The sequence below is a fragment of the Pogoniulus pusillus genome, chromosome Z (genome assembly GCF_015220805.1).
Source record: "Pogoniulus pusillus isolate bPogPus1 chromosome Z, bPogPus1.pri, whole genome shotgun sequence".
NCBI classification, from domain to species: Eukaryota; Metazoa; Chordata; class Aves; order Piciformes; family Lybiidae; genus Pogoniulus; species Pogoniulus pusillus.
This window is the reverse complement of record NC_087309.1, coordinates 56,241,600-56,263,675: the sequence shown is the minus strand read 5'-3', so window position 1 is coordinate 56,263,675 and position 22,076 is coordinate 56,241,600. Positions and strand designations below refer to the sequence as shown.

General features: G+C 36.4%; 1 protein-coding gene across 2 annotated transcripts in view; it reads right to left on the bottom strand.

The window, feature by feature from the left end:
* Window positions 1-22,076, bottom strand: part of UHRF2 (ubiquitin like with PHD and ring finger domains 2) — a 109,997-nt gene that overhangs the window by 74,954 nt on the left and 12,967 nt on the right. For both annotated transcript variants that reach the window (XM_064140861.1, XM_064140862.1), the window contains exons 2-4: window positions 21,800-22,042; window positions 17,600-17,862; window positions 2,599-2,817 (exon numbers count right to left, since the gene is read on the bottom strand). In XM_064140861.1, the coding sequence (XP_063996931.1) occupies window positions 2,599-2,817; window positions 17,600-17,862; window positions 21,800-22,042 (725 nt within the window). The remainder of the gene's footprint in view (window positions 1-2,598; window positions 2,818-17,599; window positions 17,863-21,799; window positions 22,043-22,076) is intronic.

Sequence of the window (22,076 nt, the reverse complement as noted above, 5' to 3'; positions counted from 1 at the left end):
GACTCAGTAAATCCAGCCTGGATAATTCTTAGACATCCTGGAATCACAAATTTCTGTTGCAACACAAATGCACTACAAATGAGAATTACTGGCAAGTGGTCAATTCTTCCATACAGTGATGTTTTTATCTCCCCTGTGCAGTCTTATTCCTCTCTTTGAAAATATTCTCTAACCTGCATCTACTTCCTAAAAGATGAACAAATGATTCCAGACTCCACACATTTCATTTAGGTTATGATCTGAGACATAAACGAAAGTAACACCTAACAAACAAGCATTTCAACCATATACAGTAAAGAAGTACCCATACCCATCACATGTTCTGCTAGTTTCAAAGCATTAACACAAACAGCACACGTTATTTTCTGTCATTGTGCCAACAGCTTCACGAAATCTTTGTCAGAAGCAGCATTAACACATTTTATGTTGTCTACTATGTAATTATATTAGTGTATTAATACATTAATAAATAATGAAACAAAGACATTTTACATTTTGTAGCCCAGTATACCTGCAAGTGATTCTTGTTGCATCATGTTCCTTCCACTAGTTAAGGACAGCAGACCTTTTACTTTCACTACTGAGAGGAATGGCTCGCATAACAAAAAATTGTTCTGTCACTGGTGGTAAGTTTCAGAAGTGGGAAGAGTCTGAGGACCTTACTCTGCAAACTAGTCAATTACTGCACATACAGGGTATCAACATACAAATGAAGCCTCTCTATTCCTAGTTAGGAAGAAAGTTAACTGAAGTAAGATTCAATTTGCAAAAAAATTAAATAAATTTGAAAATATTCACTGCATCAGGACATTTGTCAACTTGGCCTCTTCTCCCTCAAATTCTTTCAGAGAATGACATCAAGTACTGAGAACCCATACTTGCCACAGCATTCAATGGTCTTTTAAGTTAACATCTTCCAACTTGAGTGTGAACTGTCACATAATTTAGATTTTTTTAAAAAATATCCTATAGAAAGAACTTGTTTCAAATCAGCATGAACCAAATTTTTCATTAGCCACCATGTTTGCTTTTGCCAACATAAAACGTATTTTGAATATCATGTTTCAGTAAGTGGGGGAAACTGGAAAGAAACATACAAATTATAGCTTTAAATAATGCTATCAACAGACATTTGAAACCAACATAAAACTGATGTATGAACAGTTCTATTTATACATGGTCATGAGGTTCACCCGACTGACCAAATGCTACACAAATATTAAACATACTACTGTGAAAAATCTTTCTACACTGGCCTCCATTTCCTAATATCTTCTCCACTGTAAGTTTATTATTCAATCTATCTACTCAAATTCTTCTTGATTTACATCTGAAGTTTGGGCTTTTTGCTTTGCACTCAGAACTAGTTCCAATGTCTGCTCTGCTCAATACAAGACCACCATAATATGCTCAGATTGTCCAATATAACTCCTGTTGTAACTAAAAACATCCACAAGACATTTTAATTTCTTCACATGGATTACAAAATTAGTATCCCAGTGCTACCCATGATTGTATTTTTTACACAATATTGAACTGCACATGGTCATAAGTCTTCTCTGAGTTTCTTCCAACTAACAATATCCTACAACGCAAATCTTCCTACCAATGTAACAACTCTCTACTCGAATGTGCAAAATAGTTCAATTTGTTCTGGGAGTATATGCCTCAAAAAATCATTCTACTCATTGAGTGGGTGTGTCAATATGAAGTCCTTTAAGTAGAAGTTTCACATTAGCTTGTTTAAATTTAAAATCAGTTTCACAGAGGTTGACACACACTACTCTTCTGCATGAATGGACTACATTAATTTGCTTTTAGCTCTTTGTGCCAGCAAAGCACAATACTAAATGAATAAAGACAGCTAACGAGGAGGAGGATAGTTACATTGAATTCCTCAAAGAGTCTATCACTAAAGACTGATCATCTATTCATCCTTAAGGTGGCAACCACATAGCTTACTGACAATTGCACCACATGGACTTTCAAAGAAAATAATGTTCCTAAAGAACTATACACAGATTTTTAAATTAAATAGGAAGATAAAGCAAAGATTCTCACATGTTCAAAATCATGAAAAATTATTATTTCCACATCCCACCTTTCCATATTTTACTTATCAGAAGCTACAATACCAGCATAAATGTTTTATTCTTTTATAAAGTCAATTACCCAGTTCAGAGTCTTACTCAAATTGAAAGAGATAACTAAGAGTGAGAGGTTCTAAATTATCTGAAATTACTGAAAATAGGTTTTCCAGCTTTAAATAGGATTGAACATATAACACATGTAAATTAATGTAAACGTGTAAATACATAACATATAAAGGAATATAAATAAAAACACATCCTGATCAATTTGAATCACAGAAAAAACACAACATTTTACAGCTGCCTCCAGCACTCTCAGGAAACATAAGAATTCTGACTCCTAGCTAAATCTGCACCCCATAAAAAACATACTCTGGAATCAAGGTATGACATTAAGAAGGATGACAGTTATTTTCATCTAGTGATGACCAGTGGACAAAAAAAGCAACGATACAACATACTTTATATTATATGTAGAAATTTTATGAGTTGGTCAAACAAATCTTACCCCAGCAGAATTTTAGCATGAACCTCTTTGTTAGTCCTTGAAATTTCTTTCAAAGAGGTAATTTCTGCATCAAACCAAAATCCTCTTTCTTCTGGTGTCTCAACGTTGTAGTTAACCATCACCACATCACCCACTTTTAGTTCACTCCATTTAAGAATGGTTCGTGCTCGGGGTCGAAGATTCCTGGTTTCCATTTCTATTATGCCATTCTCTGGGTACCTTGAAATGCAAAACCAACATCAGTGAGTATTATGATTCCTCTAACACCAACTAAGAAGTCATCAACATTTTTCAAAAGCACAAATATTTAAATGTGCTCTATATGAAACATAGAATGTAAATCTGGCTTAATATCACTTTGAAAATAAAGCTTCCATCTTAACACAGACCAGATAACTCATCTCAGAAGGAAAAAAAACACCAAACCAGCCTCCATAGGTTTAAAAAAAAAATTAAAAAAATAATTTAAAAAAAAAAGTACTTTTGACAGGAATGCAAATCAAGTCAAAGGTTTTGGAGCACACACAGCTCCAGTTTGCTCCCAGTAAAGTCAACACACCAATTAACATTACAGTGAAAAATTAATGAAGACTAAACCAATGTTTATCAACCCAACGTATGTCTAACTTAGCTTTAATACAATTGTTCCATTTCCACTAACTTCAATGACACATTCATTCAGGACATTTGACCTGAATGAATAGCATATAAAATTCATTGGTGGAAACAGTCCAAGTTCACATTTCATACAATGTGGTTAACAAAAACAGTCTAACTATAAAACTCAGTAAATGAGAAATAGAACTATGACTGTCAATGAGATACATCAGCTAAACTACTGAAAATGTTTCCCTGTTTAAGTTAAAAGGGGGAAAAATAATCTACAATACATGTGAGAATCATTCCTTCTTTTGACAACACAATTCTCTTGGCAAGATCTAGTAAGGAAGTCAATATTAAAATAAATGAATACTTTACTAAACTGCAATTAATAAACTTTGGTTATTTTACATTAAACCTTGATGACTTTTCACACAGTACTTCATATAACGTTACCCAAAACCTGGATTTATAAGAAATCGCTTTATTCTGCTGTGTTGGTATACACCACCACAACACACACATACAGAAAAAAAAAAAAACAGCCATAATTGAATGATTTGAAAAGCTCCAGTTTGTTTCCAAGATGAGAGACTCATTTAGCAGATGACAGTGATGTTGGACAACACTAAACTAAAATCTCAGGGCATGAAAAAAATTAGTATTTCAGATGTTAACTTTTCAGCTCAACACCACAGACCCCTATAAATCCTCTGCATAGGACAATTAACTCAGTGATTAGCAAGTCTGTATGTCTCATATATGTGCCAGAAAAATAGCAAAATATGGCCAGGATGGAAATAATGCTCGGAGAAAAGAAGTTAGCCTTACAAAAACTAGTAAGATGCTAGACTACAACAGTGCAGTTCCTTTTCTGGTGGTGCATGTAAGCAAATTAAGAAACTTCCATTCACTCAACTAGCACCAGGTAAGGTCACAGTACAAACTTAACTGACAAAAGGATGGCAAGCCTACTGCTTATAAACAATTTCTATCAGAAGTATTCATTCCTCCTTCTTAACAAATACTGCTGAGTGTCCCCATAAAAGAATAAAATAAATTTAAAAATATAAAAAAATGTGTGACTTAAAACAGTTTACACTCTTTAAAATGTAACTTTAATCCGATTAAAAAAACCCAAATATCCGTTCCTTTCTAAAAATAAAATCCATTCAGTTTCTGTTTCGTCCAACAGAGCTTTGGACAAATATTTTTTACTTAATGACAAAAGCCATTGCTTTCCCAAATGCATATTTATGTTATCTTTCACACTTGTATAGAACTCAGAACAGAATTTCTCCTACCATACTGTTGAGGAAATGCAAAGATTTTGTTAACAAATACAGTATCACAGTATCACAGTATCATCAGGGTTGGAAGAGACCTCATAGATCATCAAGTCCAACCACAGAGCTCAAGGCTAGACCACGGCACCAAGTGCCACATCCAATCTTGCCTTGAACAGCCCCAGGGACGGCGACTCCACCACCTCCCCGGGCAGCCCATCTTCATCTATGCTCCTGGAAGTATCTGATTAGAGGACTGAAAGAAGATTGTTTATCTGCACAACTAAAACAAGACCATTTATCAAAAGAAAACCAAAAAAGTTCCCTTTTATAGGTTGAAACTAACTACTTCCTGAAAAAAGGAAGAAGACACTCCTCACTGAATAAATTGTTCTTATTATTGGCTAGTTTTGAATCCTAAGATCAGCAACTTTGGAAAATCAAAGACAGTTCACAAAGGGGTGAAAAGTCCCATGTCATAATTCCATCCTTCTTTAGCATGAGGTTCCAGACACTGAACGTTTTACTGCTGTGCCTTTACATGTAGAAATATGTCTTTACAGACAAGCATGAATGCTAGCAGACATACAACCATTCATGTTCTTCTATAACTGGCACATCAGGCAGAACAGCAGAAACAGCATTTGTCATAAGATTTTGAGTTAGGCTCAAAAAACTGTAGTCATACAGCGTATGTTAAGCGCAGTATCACTGTTCCCTATTAATCCCAGTAAACAGTACTTCCAGGATAAAGATGCCTTTAAATGTATCCAATGCTACAATTTACCTAAGTATGGAAAAAATACGTGCACATTAAAAACTACTACCTAAATTTAAAATTATTTGTAAATATCTAACATTTTACTTAAAATCTCATTTCTTAAGTATGCAGTAGTTATAATGAAATATACTATAAACAAACTAGGATATGTGGACTAATGTTGATAAACTAAAAGAAATAGATGCAGCTATAATAAAGGACTACTGTTAGACATTAATATTTACTGAAAGCATTTTCTTATTTATTGAATCACTTTTAAAATCCTGAGATGATCCCCAAAACAGAAAAACATATTCACAAATTTTCTAACTAGACAGGCACTACATTCAGCACAGATTAAATTAAAATTTTGACACAACTCAACCCTTAAAACTACTGAAGGATTTTTTTTTGTTTACCATATTTTTCATGACTCTTGGCACTTAATACTGCGAGAAGCGCGACAGTAAGTATGATCACAACAGTTTAATGAATATTGCCCATAAGAAGTTTCATGTTCACTGTTAAATTACAGGGAAATAAAACTTAACTTTTTCCTGTAGTATTTCCAAATATAAATACTAACACCAGCACAGGAAGTTTAAGATTTCCTATCTGTGTAGACAGATTCCATAGCAAACAATTACCCACAAAGTAAAAATTCCAATTTTTCTTGGCTATGGTTTCTGATGAGTCCTAAAATGATCAAATACTCAAAAATGTATTAGCTCTATGTCAGAATATACACAAATCTGCTCAGTTTACTGCAAACTTGTACCACAGCCTTCACTGCTTTTCTCACTTGTTACTAGAACAACTGCAACTGGAAAGATAAAGTTCTTGAAACCAGATTTGCCCATCTTCTACCCCTAGTAATATAGTACAGAATTGATAGTGCAGATGTACAATTTCTTGAAATTTTATTTTTCAATGAAAACATAATTTTCTAATACACAGACAAAGAAGAGTCATTAAAAAGAGGACACATAAGAAAGAAATGAAAATTAACTCAAAGAAGGTAAATATGATTAAGAAGGTACATCTGCATCACTACCACTCTCTGATGAATTGCTACCCTAGCAATTAATGAGCATAATTTCGATGTGGCATTCTGAAAAGGTATAGTGATACCAGAAGAGCATCTAAGCCACAAGTGCAAATTAATAAAAAAAAATAATCATTTGGATAACACAGATGTGTGTTTGGCCTTCCAAGTGAAGTTCATTAGGTATGATTATCTGTCACTGCGATTAAGAAGTAGCATATTTCAAAACACAGCCTGGAAGGAATAAAGAGTATGAGGCATAAGGAGTTTCATGTAAACATGAGGAGGAATTTTTTCACTGTGAGGGTGACAGAACACAGGAACATGCTGGCTAGGGGGGTTGCGGAGTCTCTCCTTCTGGAGACATTCGAGACCTCACTGGATGTGTTCCCATGTGATCCTGCTCTGGCAGGTGGTTGGACTAGACGATCTTTCTAGGTCCCTTTCAGCCCCTGACATTCTGTGAAAATATAAAAATTAGTCACATAGAACATAAACAAGAGTTTGAAAACCTCACCTAACAACTAACAATTACAGAATTAAGCAACTTGAACACCAAGAAACCCTATTGCCCTGAAGAGAAATGTCTATTGATTTTAGCCCTAATTATTAACCTCTACATTTACACTGTTGCACTGCATGGACAACATGGATACTTTGAAAGAAGACAAGTTGCAAACAGTATCAAAACAGAAGCTTTGATACTTATGACAGAAGTTGTAAGAAATACCACACAGGGTTGCATTTTTAATACAAAGCCTTCGTATAGTGAGTCTAAATATTGTGAATGTAATTGAAACCATGTTTACTTCACCAGCTAGCACACAGGTTGACAAGTCACACAACTATTCAACGTTCTGTGTTTTTTTTTAAAAAATCCCTTTCTTCAGGTGTTTGATTCCATCACTTCAAGGTGGACACTTAACACAATATAAACAGAAAAAATTAAAAGTAGATGTTCAGTCACATTCTCACTGGCTGCACTTTTTTGTTTGTTTTTTTTTTTAATTAGTTTTGGAGGAGGAAAAGTTTTAACTGTTGACATTTTACTTGCTCCTTCAAACAATTACTAGGGCAGCAAAGCTCCTCTCCCCTCATAGGCTTCCTGAAAAGGCATGAGAAACACCTCAATTTTCCCCCCAAACCATTTCCTTTTCAGTTTGCAAAATGTGTCTTCATCCTTTGACATCAAAGACTTGCAGTTAATGCCAGTTATCAAATCCCTGAAGACTAACACATGCAAACCCTTTAAACACAGGTCATGCAGTCAGGAAATCCACTACTAACAGGACAAGGAATCGACTTCAAGTGTGAACTAACATGTCTAGACAGCCACATCTTAGTGGCCCTCTTTATCTAATGCAGATGTAAAGACAGAAGACTTATATGTGACTTAACAGGTCTCCTTGTTCTAGTTTTGTGTAATAACCAAAATGAGAGCACGCTGAGTAAGTAAACAAACTAATCAGTAATAAGAAACTAGAAGTACGAAGCTAGCAGAGGTACTCCAAGTAGCCATTCAGACCAACTATAAAGAAGCTCATTACTGACAGAAGGCTGCACAAAACAGAACTGTCTGCATCACACTTCCATCAACACTGTGCAATGCAGCTACCTCTCAAAGTAGCAGTGATTTTCTGTTGTTCTGCTCACCATCCTGGCACTAAGCAAATTAATTGGATCAGCACAGTGGCATAAAAAGGAGCAACATACACTTAATGAAAACCACTTTTTAGAGATATTAGGAAGCAAAACCTCTTCACTGTACAGCCACAGACCCACCGAATTTAGTGTAGCTCAACTATCACTTATGTATAGCTGGGAAGTAAGGCAAGAGAGAGGCAGAGTGGACACCTCATCTGACAATGGCCTATAAAAATCAATTTATCAGTAGTGACACCTGTTTGAATTCTCAAATACATTCTGTTAAATCCCAGCCTACTATCTTTATTTGAAATTTCACATTAAAAAGATGCCAAAAACCACACCTGTCAAATGACTAATCTTCAAATCGCTCCCTGAGAACAGCAAGTTTAAGACTATTTTCCTCTTCAGCTAAGAAGACATTTTCAATAACATGATTTTTCTTCTAGACCAGATAGTATTTTGAACTTTTCTTCTCATTTCCTCAAAACATTTTGTGCTTTCCAGCTACCAGACTGTGTCTTGTGCATTACTTGCAGCACACAGGATGACTAAAATGTTTTAAACACTATCACAAGACAGTGAAATTCTGATTTGCTTAATTAATGTGTGTGTGCATAGCTACATACATGCACACATTTTTAAAGAAAATGCAGATTTGCGCATAAATGTAATCTTTTTCAAAGGTTAATTATAGTCTGGACAACAAATAATGGATAATGGCTACAGCAGGACAGAGCAATTTAGAGGGCTAGGTTATTACAGTCTTTCAAACAAAATGCTTTATTTCTTTTGTTTCCTCCCTGTATAAAAAGGATGATTAGTAATACCTTTAGCCTTCATTGGGAACTGTTTCTCCTCACATCACTTTCAAGGTGAACTTCTCCTACTGTCTGCAACCCTGATTAGTCCTGAATAAATAGAATAGATGTGTAAGAAGGTTTAAATGAAGAAAAAAAAAAAAAAAGAAGTAATGTTCTTGACAACGAGAAACTCCCCTTCTACTTAAAGGCCTTTTTGTCCTGCATTTAAGAGATTTCAAAGCTCCTACAGCATGAAATAATACAGGAATAAATGTTTTGCAATTAAGTAGCATAAGATACAGGGACTGAACAAACTTTAAAAAAAAAAAGAAAACAGACACCAAAAACTTCAAGTAGGATCTTGTCCAACCTCTTTCTTCACGTTTTTTCCATCTTGCACTATTCACCAGCTGTCCAGATACAAAGATTGGTGCCCATATTTTCCTATTTTTGTATTCTTTAGCTAGCATTAGACAACTATACCCCCCTATCACTGAAACACTTCAGAAGGAGAAGCAAATCATCTTAAAGTGGTAGAAAAGAGCCAATCTTACAAATACTTCTTAAGCAGAAGCACAAATAAAAAAACCGAACTAACAAAAAAACACAACAAAAACCCCAAAACCCACACACAAGAGCACCAAATTCACAGATCAATGAATTTTAGCAGTTTCAAACAGCAAAAATCTTCCATCCCAAGATGAGAACTACCACTGACAGACTTACAAAATTCAGTTACTTCAGATCTACACTTATGAACACAGAAGTCCAACAGGTGCCCACAACACTGCGATCAGTCCCCTTTTATTAGAGTTCACTACTCTCATTGATTTTTTTCCCAGACTTCATTTTTGGTCTGAGGGCCTAGAATGACCGTAGTATTTTGATGATGATTAACATGGCTTATGAAACACTATCTAGACAATGAGACAGATTTACTGACTGAGGCTTACAAGTGTGGTAATCAATGGCTAATGCTTATGCGCTTTCAAGCCTTAAAAGCTTTCTTTAGGAGTCCATATCTCTCTCTTAGGGGTAGGCAATGTCTTTTTTTAAAATGGTTCTAAAAAATTCAGCACAACAGTATGTGAATTTATTTTTGAGGACTGCAGGCCCAAACTGGTAAAAGTGTTTGATAAAAGCATATATAGCATGTCAACACAAGCTCTTCATTTAGATGCAACAGCATCAGCAGCATAAAGCCAGAATCAGTTCAAACAGACCAGACACTGAGGAAATTAGTACTGTTCATAATTCCTCAGCTAAAGAACAAAATGGAGTACCCAGCAGTAATTGTATTTTTTAGAAATACTCTGTAAACAAAATTGGCTATGTAACGGGCACATATCCGCACACAATCTTATCTTCCCATTCCTCCTGTCCTGTATTTTTGGTCCAGTGAATGCATACAAATACATCACTAACAGCAACTACCCAAGTTCTCCACAACAATCAAGGGTCAGCATGCTCCAAGTACAGATGACAACATCACCCCAGAAAAGCCACACTCATGACCATGCTTGCTTTGTCAGGCTATGTGCAACAAAATTCATTCTATTCAAAGATAACTATTTTGTCTGCAAAAAGTAGCTGTTGGTTTCACTCAACTTCAAACCTCCGATTGCACACAGTGCTCCAGGATAGATGACTGACAAATATCCACATGGAAACGATATTTCAGAGAAACCAGTTGCTGTTAAGAACCCCTCCTAAGTGCCTACACATCAGCCTACTGGCACAGTCACTATATTCACACATGCACAGCTTTGAGTGGGTCTGATGTCTTCAACACACAATAACTACTGTAGTATTACATCTAAGAATAGCATAGTTTATAAATGTGTAGTAGCCAGTACTAATATTCTACAGATATCCACAATGGTGGCATTCTTTAACAATGTCATGGTTATAAGCAGACAGATTTTCAGATTACCAACGTCCACTGAGATGATCGCTAAGATCACTGAATCCTTTGATCTTCAGGCCAGCAGCACAAAGACACATAAGGACTGTATAAAGTTACTGGTCACAAGCAAGTCAGACAATGCCTGTTCAATGCCACAAAACTTCAGAAGAATATAGGAAAAACAGTCCTCTAACCAAAATCAGAAGCATGTTGAGCCTTAGTTTAAGTAAAATCTAGACTGGGTCCCCAAAATAATCTTGCAAAACAAAAAAACAACTGCCAAACAAAACCACACAAAAAAACCCAACCAAACAAATAGGCAAAACCTACATGCAGGCTGTTATTTTCCCTCTAGAAGTGAGAAAAATAACAAGAGTAATCTTGCTGAAAAATACAAGTAGCAAACTGGTTGCCACAGGCTACAAATGTAAATATCAACTATCAGTTTTCCACTCCATTAACGAAAAGGATCCCACAGAGACTGCAGCATTCTCAAATCCAGAAGAAACATTGTTTCCTTTGTACTTTTACTAAAGATAAGCTTGGCAAATCAGCTGAAAAGATGGTGCACTGATACGTAGCAAGAGACAAAGTAATAATCAGATAACTAAGAAGCATTAAACAAAGAGCTTCCATTTGAAGGACACTAATGGACAAGAACCCTAACGTACTTGTGAGCAGGAGAAATTTAACTGGACAGACATAAATTCCCCAACAATGACATATATATTTTAGTAAAATGAAACATTAAGAGCTGGGGAAAAAAAGAAGTTTAAAAGAAACCTACTGTTAACAAATCTACCTCTTAGAAATACTCTAACTTCTGCCCTGCACAGATTCACAACTTGGTAAAGCATTTAGGAATCTGAACTATTCGTAATGGCCATCTGGCTAACTAAACTGCCAAAATCAGGCTGGACGTGTTAACTCATACTGCGTCCTACTTTACGCTGCTTCTCCAAGAGGCTCTACACAGCAAAGGTATCCACGCGAAATCTTAAAAATCACCACCGCACATCCTGCACGGAACAGACAGTCTTGACTAAAATTCCTCAGGCTGAGAAACAAACAGACCTCAGACTACTTCCACATCCAAAAAGCTTCAGAGCATCACTCCACAGCTCACATTATACATGAAGAAAATCAGTTAACCCCTCTTGCTGCAGTACCTGGCTCTCCAGAACAATGGCAATGTATATTATGACACATCATGCAGATATTACTTCAAGATTTAAATTAAACTTTTTGATGACTGATGTAAAACCTGAGAGGGGTAACATCAGCCAAACATGATGTCCCTGAAAAGTTACTTATACTTGAGTTAGACAAAACATATACCTGCTTATCATCTCAGGTTGCAGAAACATCCAGTCTTCTTGTGACTACTGCTGGTAGGCTTCTTGAATGGCAAGCCTTCATTAGAAATTACTTGAGCAAGGAAAGAAAGGAGAAGGTGGCATTTGTACATCAGGAAGTCTTTCCACTACTTCATGGAAGATGTAACCACAAAGAAGCTAACACAGAGTGAGGAATCTGCCTTCTTCAAACTAAGCAGACTATACCCAGTGCTGCACATGCAACAAATAGGAAAGAGTAAGTTTAGAGGAAAGGGCAAACTTTCTTATGACAGCACTGTAAGGCATGTCCTTATAGCACCACATTAAGCTACTGAAGTGTCCTACTCCTGATTCAGAAGTCATTCTTAAACACAGGTAGTGCACTCCATTGTGATGGAGACTTCACCTACAGTTATCTCAGCTAATTTTATGATTTAAGTATGTACTGGATTCCTTACAAGTCCTCTCAAACAAGAATTTGTCTTTCTTCTGTTCACGACAGGTTCACATCATCTTCTGTATTAAAAGACAGTTGCTTCAAGCAGAAGAAAGAAACGTGTAATAACTTATGAAACTTGATAGCACATCCTTCACTTAAGTCTTTAACGGCTTCTTGTGATACCAACAAATGCAAAGGTGAAATGGAAATACAGAGAACTAAGTGATAGGAAGCAGATGACACTGATATAAAGAAGAAGACACCTATAAATAATGCTGCCTCCAGGAAAAAGGCTGTATTCAGTAACCACATGCAGAAGATGGACTGTAAGGAAAAAGCTACATACTACCACTGGATGCTAGTACAGTTGGTACTGACTGCTTCAGCTTCACACTACTTGTGAAGCTGAAACTTTGGTCTCTTCCTTACTGATGATGACACAGTTCTTAAAACAAGCACAGGTGTTTTAAATCTTGAAACCCATCAAGAATTGTGACTCATTTTAATCTGGGATGGAGTTCTGTTTCTCCAAATAGCACTAGGTTCTCTCAAAGCAAATCCTGCTTCACCCTTTAAGCACAATTGTTTTTACGAGAATATAGTTTCCTAAAAGTTACTCTGTTGAGAAAGAATTGATTGATTGGACCATTCACTTGATGAGACTTATCAAGTCCTTTCAGCTAGAAAAACAAAGCCAACTGAAAATCACTATGTTGACACTCTCTGAACTACTTTCAAAGAACCTTACATGAAGCATATGAGCAACCTGGCACAGCCTAGCCTCCTCAATGCAGGCACAAGACCACACAGGACTGGCTAGGGCAGCATTATCCCTTATGGTAACAGGTGGAGGGACTGTGAACATGATAAACTTCTGGACACATTTTGAATGAAAATTCTTAATTAGTACTTCATGCTCTTTTACAGATTTTCTTAACACCCCAAACCCCTACATAGTATAGAGGAAGATGCTCCTGTATAAACTAGCCATATAATTACAGCTGAAACTCACTCGGATAAAATTTCCAGCTACACAGTTCTGAGGCAGATGTGAAACAACATGTAACTCAGTCCTAAATCTGCGAATACAGTGTGAATATCCACAAGACAACTGAGAAAAGGAAAGAGCAGTTTCAAGCCTTCATCTGAGTTAGGACGTGGACCTGTGTGTTTTGGAAACAGCAAGATGAAATTAGCCTGCCTTGCAGAACTTTGCTGAAAAAAATGGGTCTATGGTAGTAGAAAAACTGCCCTCAAGATGGGGTCGCACAGACTTCTAGTGTCTCCTCCATAAATATCACCACTAGCATTAACTGATTCTAGTCATCAAGGGGATGGGGTAAGGAGGGAAAAACAAAAAAAAAAGGCATATTGCTTTTTTTTTTTTTTTTGAAGAGTAGGGTCAGACTAGCCTGCCAGTGATGTATAGTTACTGTTCATCACAATGACACCTCAGATCAGACAGGGGGCAGTAGTAGACAAATTCAATGCATTACCAGTAACCTATCCCTTAGCTATAATTATCCTCTTTCTTAGTGACTTTTTTCCCAGACCAGAAAGATGTAAGAGGAAGAAAGGGAGAACCACTCTGGAGCTTCAGTATTAATCACAATTTGAGAACTTTTGTAAATGTGTCCGCCTCTTACATACTTCTTCCAATGTATTAAAGTAATTTGGATAGTTTTACAGACACTAGGTGTATGTCATTTGTTTGTAAGCTATTTTTATTCTGTCTCAGATAACATCAAGCATTTTCATACCTTGTAAGAATATAGCTGATGCAGGCGAGGCAGAGCGGAAATTTTGCCACTCAAAAGAATTACGTCCCTTGCAGGAACAACACTGCAAGAACAAACTAGAGAATGCCAAGTACATGTGGCAACAAAATGCATGGCCCAAACATAAGAGTAAACTACACAGGAACAGGTGACTGTGCAGAAGATAGATAGAAAACAAGCAGTAAAATATGAAACTTGAAGAACGGGAGTGAAGATGCAAAACAATTTCTGAAGCAGATAATGAAAGTGTGGCAAATCACATCACAACTTCCCTATCTACTAAGCACACAAGTGGCAAGCAAGGTTTGTGGCCTACAGACACCAAGGGGGTGAACATCAATGTGTGAAAACAAAGTGGTATGAATGCTCATACAACTACCATATGAATGTGTATGTTAGGTAACAGAAAAGAAAAAACTGAGACGTCAAAAAGATTTCTAAGAACAGCAGTCATCAAACAACCAATTGCTGATTGGTTGACTGATAGGCTGGAGTTGGGCAGGGAGAAATTTAATGAAATTCAACAGGGGCAAGTGTAGACAGAGTCTTGCACCTGAGGAAGAACAACCCCATGGATCAGTATAGGTTGGGGACTGACCTGCTGGAGAGCAGTTGTATAGGGTTAACACTCCTGGGGGAGTGACCCTGAACCTGACCCTAGGGGTCTCGGCCCCTCCTCAGGGGTGGGCCACACTCCAGGTGATGGTTAGCCCACTCCCCCCACTTCCTGTGGTATAAAAGACAGGAGTTCTCCTGTCTCTTCCTCTTTTCGCCCTCTTGCTCACTACCTGCGTTCATGACCGCACACACACACTGATACTGTATACCAGCCACGAGGCAGAGACACCATCACACTACTCGGGTTGTATCCATCCCTGTTTTGTATTTTGCTGTTTTCCCTTCCTCATCCTTTGTAAACTCCCCTACCTCCAATCCTTTTTTTTTCTAAGTTATTGTTAAACTTTTCCTTTTTAACTTCCAAATCGAGTGAGATTGATTTATTGGGGTGTCCCTACCTTTTATCTCTCTCCCTGTCTTTTGGGGAAAGGAGGGGGAGGAGGGGAGGACACTCTATAAACTCTATAAATTCTATAAATTGTCATTGGGTCTACCAAATTTATAAGAGTCTCTGGGAACTTGCATTTGAACCCAAAACAGCAGTGGAGAGGAAAGAGACTCGGTGGGCCTAGTGGGTGGAAAGTTTACTGTGAGACAGCAATGCGTTCCTCTTCTGGCCAAAAAGGCATTATGGGGTGTATCAGAAGGGCTGTGGTTAGTACGTGGAGAGAGGTTTTTGCCTCACTCTACTCTGCCCTTGTGAGGCCACATCTGGAGTGCTGTGTCCAGTTCTAGGCCTCTCAGTTCAAGGAGGACAGGGAATTGCTTGAAAGTGTCCATCACAGAGCCACAAAAAACGATGGAGTGGAACATCTTTCTTATGAGGACAGACTGAAGGGGCTGGGGCTTTTTAGCTTGGAGAAGAGGAGACTGAGGGGTGACCTCATTAATGTTCATAAATATGTAAAGATTAAGTGCCAAGAGGATGAAGCCAGGCTCTTCTCAGTGATGCCAAATGACAAGACAAGGGGCAATGGGTAGAAGTTAAGGCATAGGAAATTCCACGGAAACACGAGGGAAAATTATTTCACTGTGAAGGTGACAGAACACTGGAATAGGCTTCTCCGGGGGAGTTGTGGAGTCTCCCTCTCTGGAGATATTCAAGACTCTCCTGGATGTGGTCTTGTGTGATCTGGTATAGGTGGTCCTGCTCTGCCATGGGTTTGGAGTAGATGATCTTTCAAGGTCCCTTAAAGCCCCTAACATTCTGTCATAAATGTAAAAGTCTCAATTCCCAGACTTATAGAAATTTTTCCTTCCAATGGCTGAAATTTCCAATGCTTTACATTAATCTTGTTGGCTAAGAACAGACAACTGGTATACATTATCATTAAAGACAATCTGATGAAAGGGACCAGTTAGATCCTGAAGTTCACACAGTTGTCAATCTTTTTTCTCTAGTATGAATACACCAAAGAAAAAACACAACTGTTGTGAAACACTTTCTACTTCTATACTTTTAACTCATGAAAAAACAGTAACTACAAAAAAGCAGCAACTTTCCAAGAGTTACAGATACTGTTTCTCAGAAATGTTTGCCTATGGCTACTTATATCCACAGTATTAGAGGATCAGGTAAACTTAAAGCCACATCAAAAGAGATATGTAGTTTCAAGAGAAAATAGTTTCATTTTAATTATACTAGTTAACAAAGTTATTTTCAGGTATTTCCTGTAGTAGTCAATAAAATAGATAAATTTGTACTTCCACCTTCATTAATTCTCTAACATTTTAAGCAGAAAACTTAAAAGTAGAAAACAGTTTCAGGTACAGAATCTGAACTCAGAGTCCTAGAAGTACACTAAGCTCTATCTGTTACTAGTAAAAGCAACAAACAAAGTTCTATGTAAGTCAGATTTACAGTTACATATAAAAATAATTCAAGTTGAAACAGCTGCTCTACCCATGTATTTTGGAAATCCGCATTTAGTTAATACTAAATATACTTTGCATCCTTCTACCTTAACCTTATATTCAACTAACTACAATATTTCACTTAGCACCAAAAATTTGAAATCCTGATCTCACTTGAAGTTTTAGTCATTTAGAAGCTTAACAATGCTTTAACAGATGTTATTTAAGAAAATAAAATCCAGACCAATTTTTCAAGCAAATTAAGCAGCGCAAAATCCCTTCATAAATCCCTCCATACTCAAAGTTCTCCTTCTGTGCATCTCAGTCTATGGAATTTTTTTACTACAGAAAGGAACAAAAAGAAAAAAAGACACAACCCACACTTAAAGCTTTCTCTCCACTTAAGAACCATTTTCATGCCCTCAGGCACAAAGTTTTAATTAACAAACCTTTACTACAAGTGCAGACTTGCAATTCTATGCACAATTGCTCTTTCTAGAATAAAACTGATCCGAATCAAAGTAAAAAAATTTGCTTTCATGATTGTTTTCCTTTGGTTCCAATGAGAGGAATTCAATACTCACAGGGAACAGTTAACAAAACAACCAAAAAAGAAACCACAACTGAAAAAAAAAATCACCCACTTTAAAAATTCACTAAGTTTTTTCTGCTTATATAAGGAGGATAAATTTTAAGTTTCATAAAGAGAATTCAATTAATATTTGACAAGTATTTAGGCATGAAAAAATATCATTACCCACAATGGATTCACTATATCCAACTGAAAAGTGTTATAAATTTTTGATAATTTTTTTCTTGATTGCAATATTGAACTTGCTTTCTTTGACTCCAAGCTTCTTCAAGAATTCTTGGTTTACAGAAACCAAAAAACAATACGTGATGTCCTCAAAATAGTATCAGGAGCACTTACTCATCATACTTGATATGATAAATAGCTTCTTCATCAGTGTCCATACAGTCTGAGTAAGATGTGGATGGTGTACTGTCCAAATTATTTGCATTTTCTCTAGAATGATCTTGACTTAAGTTTCCATTAGTCCTTTTGTAAGTGTTACCACTCTTTCCTTGAGCTTTACCATTCTTTTGTCCTGTTGTAGCTCGGGTAACATTTTCTATATGAGCTTCAAACCAGGCTCCAATGCTGACATCACGAGCATCCACCAATTCATTTATCTGAAATAAAAATTCAGCAATAAATTTTGCTTGTTTTATACAATCATAATTTTTAAAAAAGACAGTAGCATAGTAAATTTGTCTAACTTTGTCAAACAACCAATTCTAGTAATTAGTTGAATTTGGGCAACTCAAGTAACACAGTCATAGGAACATAATCTGTATGCAATTCTAAAAAGCAAGGCTGGATTTCCTTCTTTTTGTTCCCTTCAAGACCTGAAAGTTAGCTTAATCACTTTCATTGTGCACATTCCTTTGTGCACCACCAGTTTTCCTTCTAGCTAAAATAAGAATATACAGCATATAGTATTAGGTTACAACCAAGGGTTAAAGACTTTCCTGAGCCTTGAACTTGGAATTATTAAACCTTCTATCTTTCTGGCCTACAAAATTTAAGTCCTTAAACACTTAAGGAGAAAGGAGGAGGAAAAAAAAAGTCTTATAAGTTTGCCACCAGTCAGCCAAAATATTGTAACGGTAAGAATGTCTCTGAGATTTCTGCCTTCTGTACTCACAATAATACTTGTATTAACCAATTACACCACTTTACTATCCTAAATCATGCTCCTTTTTCTCAAGTCTTCAGCAAATTAAGCAGATATTCCTTTAATACCGAGAACACTGGGAAAAAAAATTATTTAACACTTCAATAGTACACAAACCATATTAAAACAGAACTAATGCACAGCTATATCACAGACAATATCTATAGTTACCTAAGATACATATACATACACATATAAGTGTATGTGCATATACATGGTTTAAGCTATACTTTTGTCAAATGCCAATATAGTGGCAGAGACATACTTACTTCTAACTCCAAAGACCGGTTTCTATAAACTAAACAAGTTTACTCTACTTTAATATGTATTTTTGGCAAGCCAAAATTTATGCTCAACATTTTTTTGAATGAAGTATTCCTCATCTGAACAGTACAAATGACAGCACCTTGAGCTAACAAGTTTATTCTAAGAAAACAATATTTTCTGTTTTACACTTTTCATTCATTTCCTTAAAATGATCTCCAAAACTCAATGCTTTCTTCTTCCCCTCAATCAACAACTATTTTTTTCCTTACTAACTACGGTACTCCAAGCACAGAGTTTTTTACCAGGATAAAAATTTCAGCTGTGTAATAAACAAACCAGAAGACATTTTCAACCTGTCCATTTGTTTTGAACAGTGGATTCTGGGACTTCTAGAAAGAACACTCATGAAGGCATTCCAATGCAATTTTATGTGTTCTTTGTAGTTCAAAGTTATCTTTTACTTCCTCCTCTCAAAAAATTATAATTGAGACAGATCACTAAGGATTCCCTCATCTACTCTTGCTGCTTATGAATTAAATGTACCAGAGGAACCATGTTAGCCAAATAAAAATTTGTAGTATCTGAGAAAAAAAGCTTTTCTTACATGAAAATCAGTCTAAACTCCCTTAGTAATTCCTCTCCAGTGCACCCCCTCCATAATTTTATGTGCATGCTCACATAATAGGTTTTCCTAGTAAAAAGGAAATAATTACCACAAACCACTGAAGAGTATCACACAACTACCTTATGTGAGTGATGTTTGGTGTAAGAACAAGGTTATTGGTATCTCTTTGTATAGCAGTATAAAACAAACACTGATTTTAATTACAAATGCCCTTTGTGTGGTTTCCATTCCAAGCTAGTTACTGTTTCTCAGCTAAAATGTTTTTGCTACAGGCAGATGTTTTTGGATGAAAAGTTATAAAAGCTGTCTGAGAATCAGACAAGGAAACATATCTATTCTTCTGAATGACCTTTGTTTTTTATAACATTATTACATCATACCCAACCAGACCTCTCTCAGAGTATGTCTTGTAGTCTCATTTTTGGCACTGAAAATCAGCTTTTGGTACCCTACTTAGCCAAAGTTCATCTTGGGATGGAATCTCGTATCTTAAACCAAACCCCACTAACAATTCTGAAACAGGAGTTGAACTTAATTCCACCCACTACTAGTCATTCAGGCCCATGTAAAGATCAGGTATCAGGTACAACTGCAATAAAAAAACAAGCTGGAGGACTATGATTCATACAATGTAAAATAACCACATATTTAAATCACTATCTAGGAATAATTATTTCCAGTATCAACTCTATTTAATTATAGGTTCCAAACTGGGTATCATTTCTATTGGTAGTTGAAATCACAAAAGAGAAAGGAGGCACAGAGGCTGAGACTATTCAGAACACGGAGGAAGCAACTAACAGGTATTTTGCTGAGTCTATCTCTGGATGCAGAACCACTGAGGCACAGGTCTTTTGGGGACAAAAAAAAAGTAACATGCTATCCTTCCTATAACAATTCTTTTTTGTATGACAAACAATCAAATGCAAGGTAACTAAATATGTCCATCTCTAGGCATCTAACATCGCTTAGTTTATGGCCTTTTTAACTGACTGCTTTTTAAACAATTTACTACCTTTAAATTGCACCACTGGCTAAAAATACATTCTCACAATTCTGTAAGCAGAAATTCTCTCTATGTTTCTACTGTTATCTACAACTAGCAAAGGAGGGAGGTGTGGAGTCACCGTCCCTGGAGGTCTTCAAGAAAGACTGGATGAGGCACTTAGTGCCATGGTCTAGTTGACTGGCTAGGGCTGGAAGATAGGTTGGACTGGATGATCTTGGAGGTCTCTTCCAACCTGGTTGATTCTATGATTCTAAGAATGCAATGACGATACCTTCATTTTTCTTCTATGTGGTTGGCTGAAAAAATATTCAATTTACAGGTAATGCAGGATAAAGTGTTAAGTGCCTAGTATTAGAGATCACAAAAATTCCAGGTGACTCAATAGAATAGGTTTTCTTCCGCATGTTTGCCAGTATTAACAGTCTCTGTTCCACTTTCTGTTTTGACCTTCAACAAAACCAGCTAAGAAACTATCTGACAATTTTTATCTCCCTCAAAAAAACCCACATTTTAATACTCCTTTCCTTTTATCAATTGATTCTCTCCACAGTATTCTCTCTCACCATCCTTTCTGCTATTTCCTCTTACACTCATCAATTAGCTGTAAAGACTCAGAACTGAAGAACTGTTTTTTTCACCCCAATGCAATAATAGGAGATAAAAGACAAAGAATTCTACGATTGTAAGACAGCTTCCCATCAGGGCAACAGTGTCCCTCTAACTGAAATTAACTTGTATACATACAGTAGGCTCAACCTCCTTTTTCTTCTAATTTCCTTCTAACCAGGAGAATTACTGTTATTAACATTTGCTATTTAAGAGAATACTCAAACAGGAGGTAAAATGCTGTCATTTACTGTAGATACACATCCTAGGAAATAACTAATGAACTAGCTATCAGGAAACTACCCCTTCTCTGTTTAAATTAAACTTCTGGTATGCTGACATAGTCCTACACAACAATATAAAAAAATTCAATGAGGTACAAAACTAATGACAACTATGATATACAAGACTCCTAAAAATCCTGTAATAAATGAGCAATACATACAGTTTAAAGAAATTGTGTACTTCATAATTTATCTAGTTACAAAGCTGCAGTGAAATATGACCATCATAACAAGTATCTGGCAAGCTTGAGAAAACTAATTTGGAGAATGCTGTACTTTTTCCACTCTTTTTTTAATTAGCTTCTTCCATTCATAAAACATGTTTCTGTTTCACAAGCCTCTAAATGTTTTGGAGAAGACAATACATCAGAGCTTATGAACTCCCCTGAAACCTGCAGCATCAGTAAGCCTGATACAGAAACACTTCCATAATTCTGCAAGAGTCAGTTTAAATCAAGTCAATTTGACATTACGTCAAATTGAGGAATTATGTCAAATCATGACTGGAAAAAAAATTAACATACACACTTTCATAGAATAAACCAACAGATTTTACCCACAAGTGTGAGGCAAGTTTCCAGCTTTTAAAGATTCTACCTACCTTGTACAATCCAATGCCAGGATCAATCAGAAATGAGCGAGATGATGTAGACGGCTGACTGGGTGACCCATTATTTGTTTTTTTGACTTTGTTCTTGCAGTTGGAAACAGCACAGGGATTAGCTTCCCCATCCTGATCTGTCACAGAAGCAGTGGTGGGAGCTTCAGATTCAGAACGTATCAAAAGCTGAACTATGTCATTTAGTCCGACATTGTAGTCAAATAAAGTGTGCCCATCTTCTAGCTGTCAAAAGAAAGGCATACTTGTGAGATTCTAT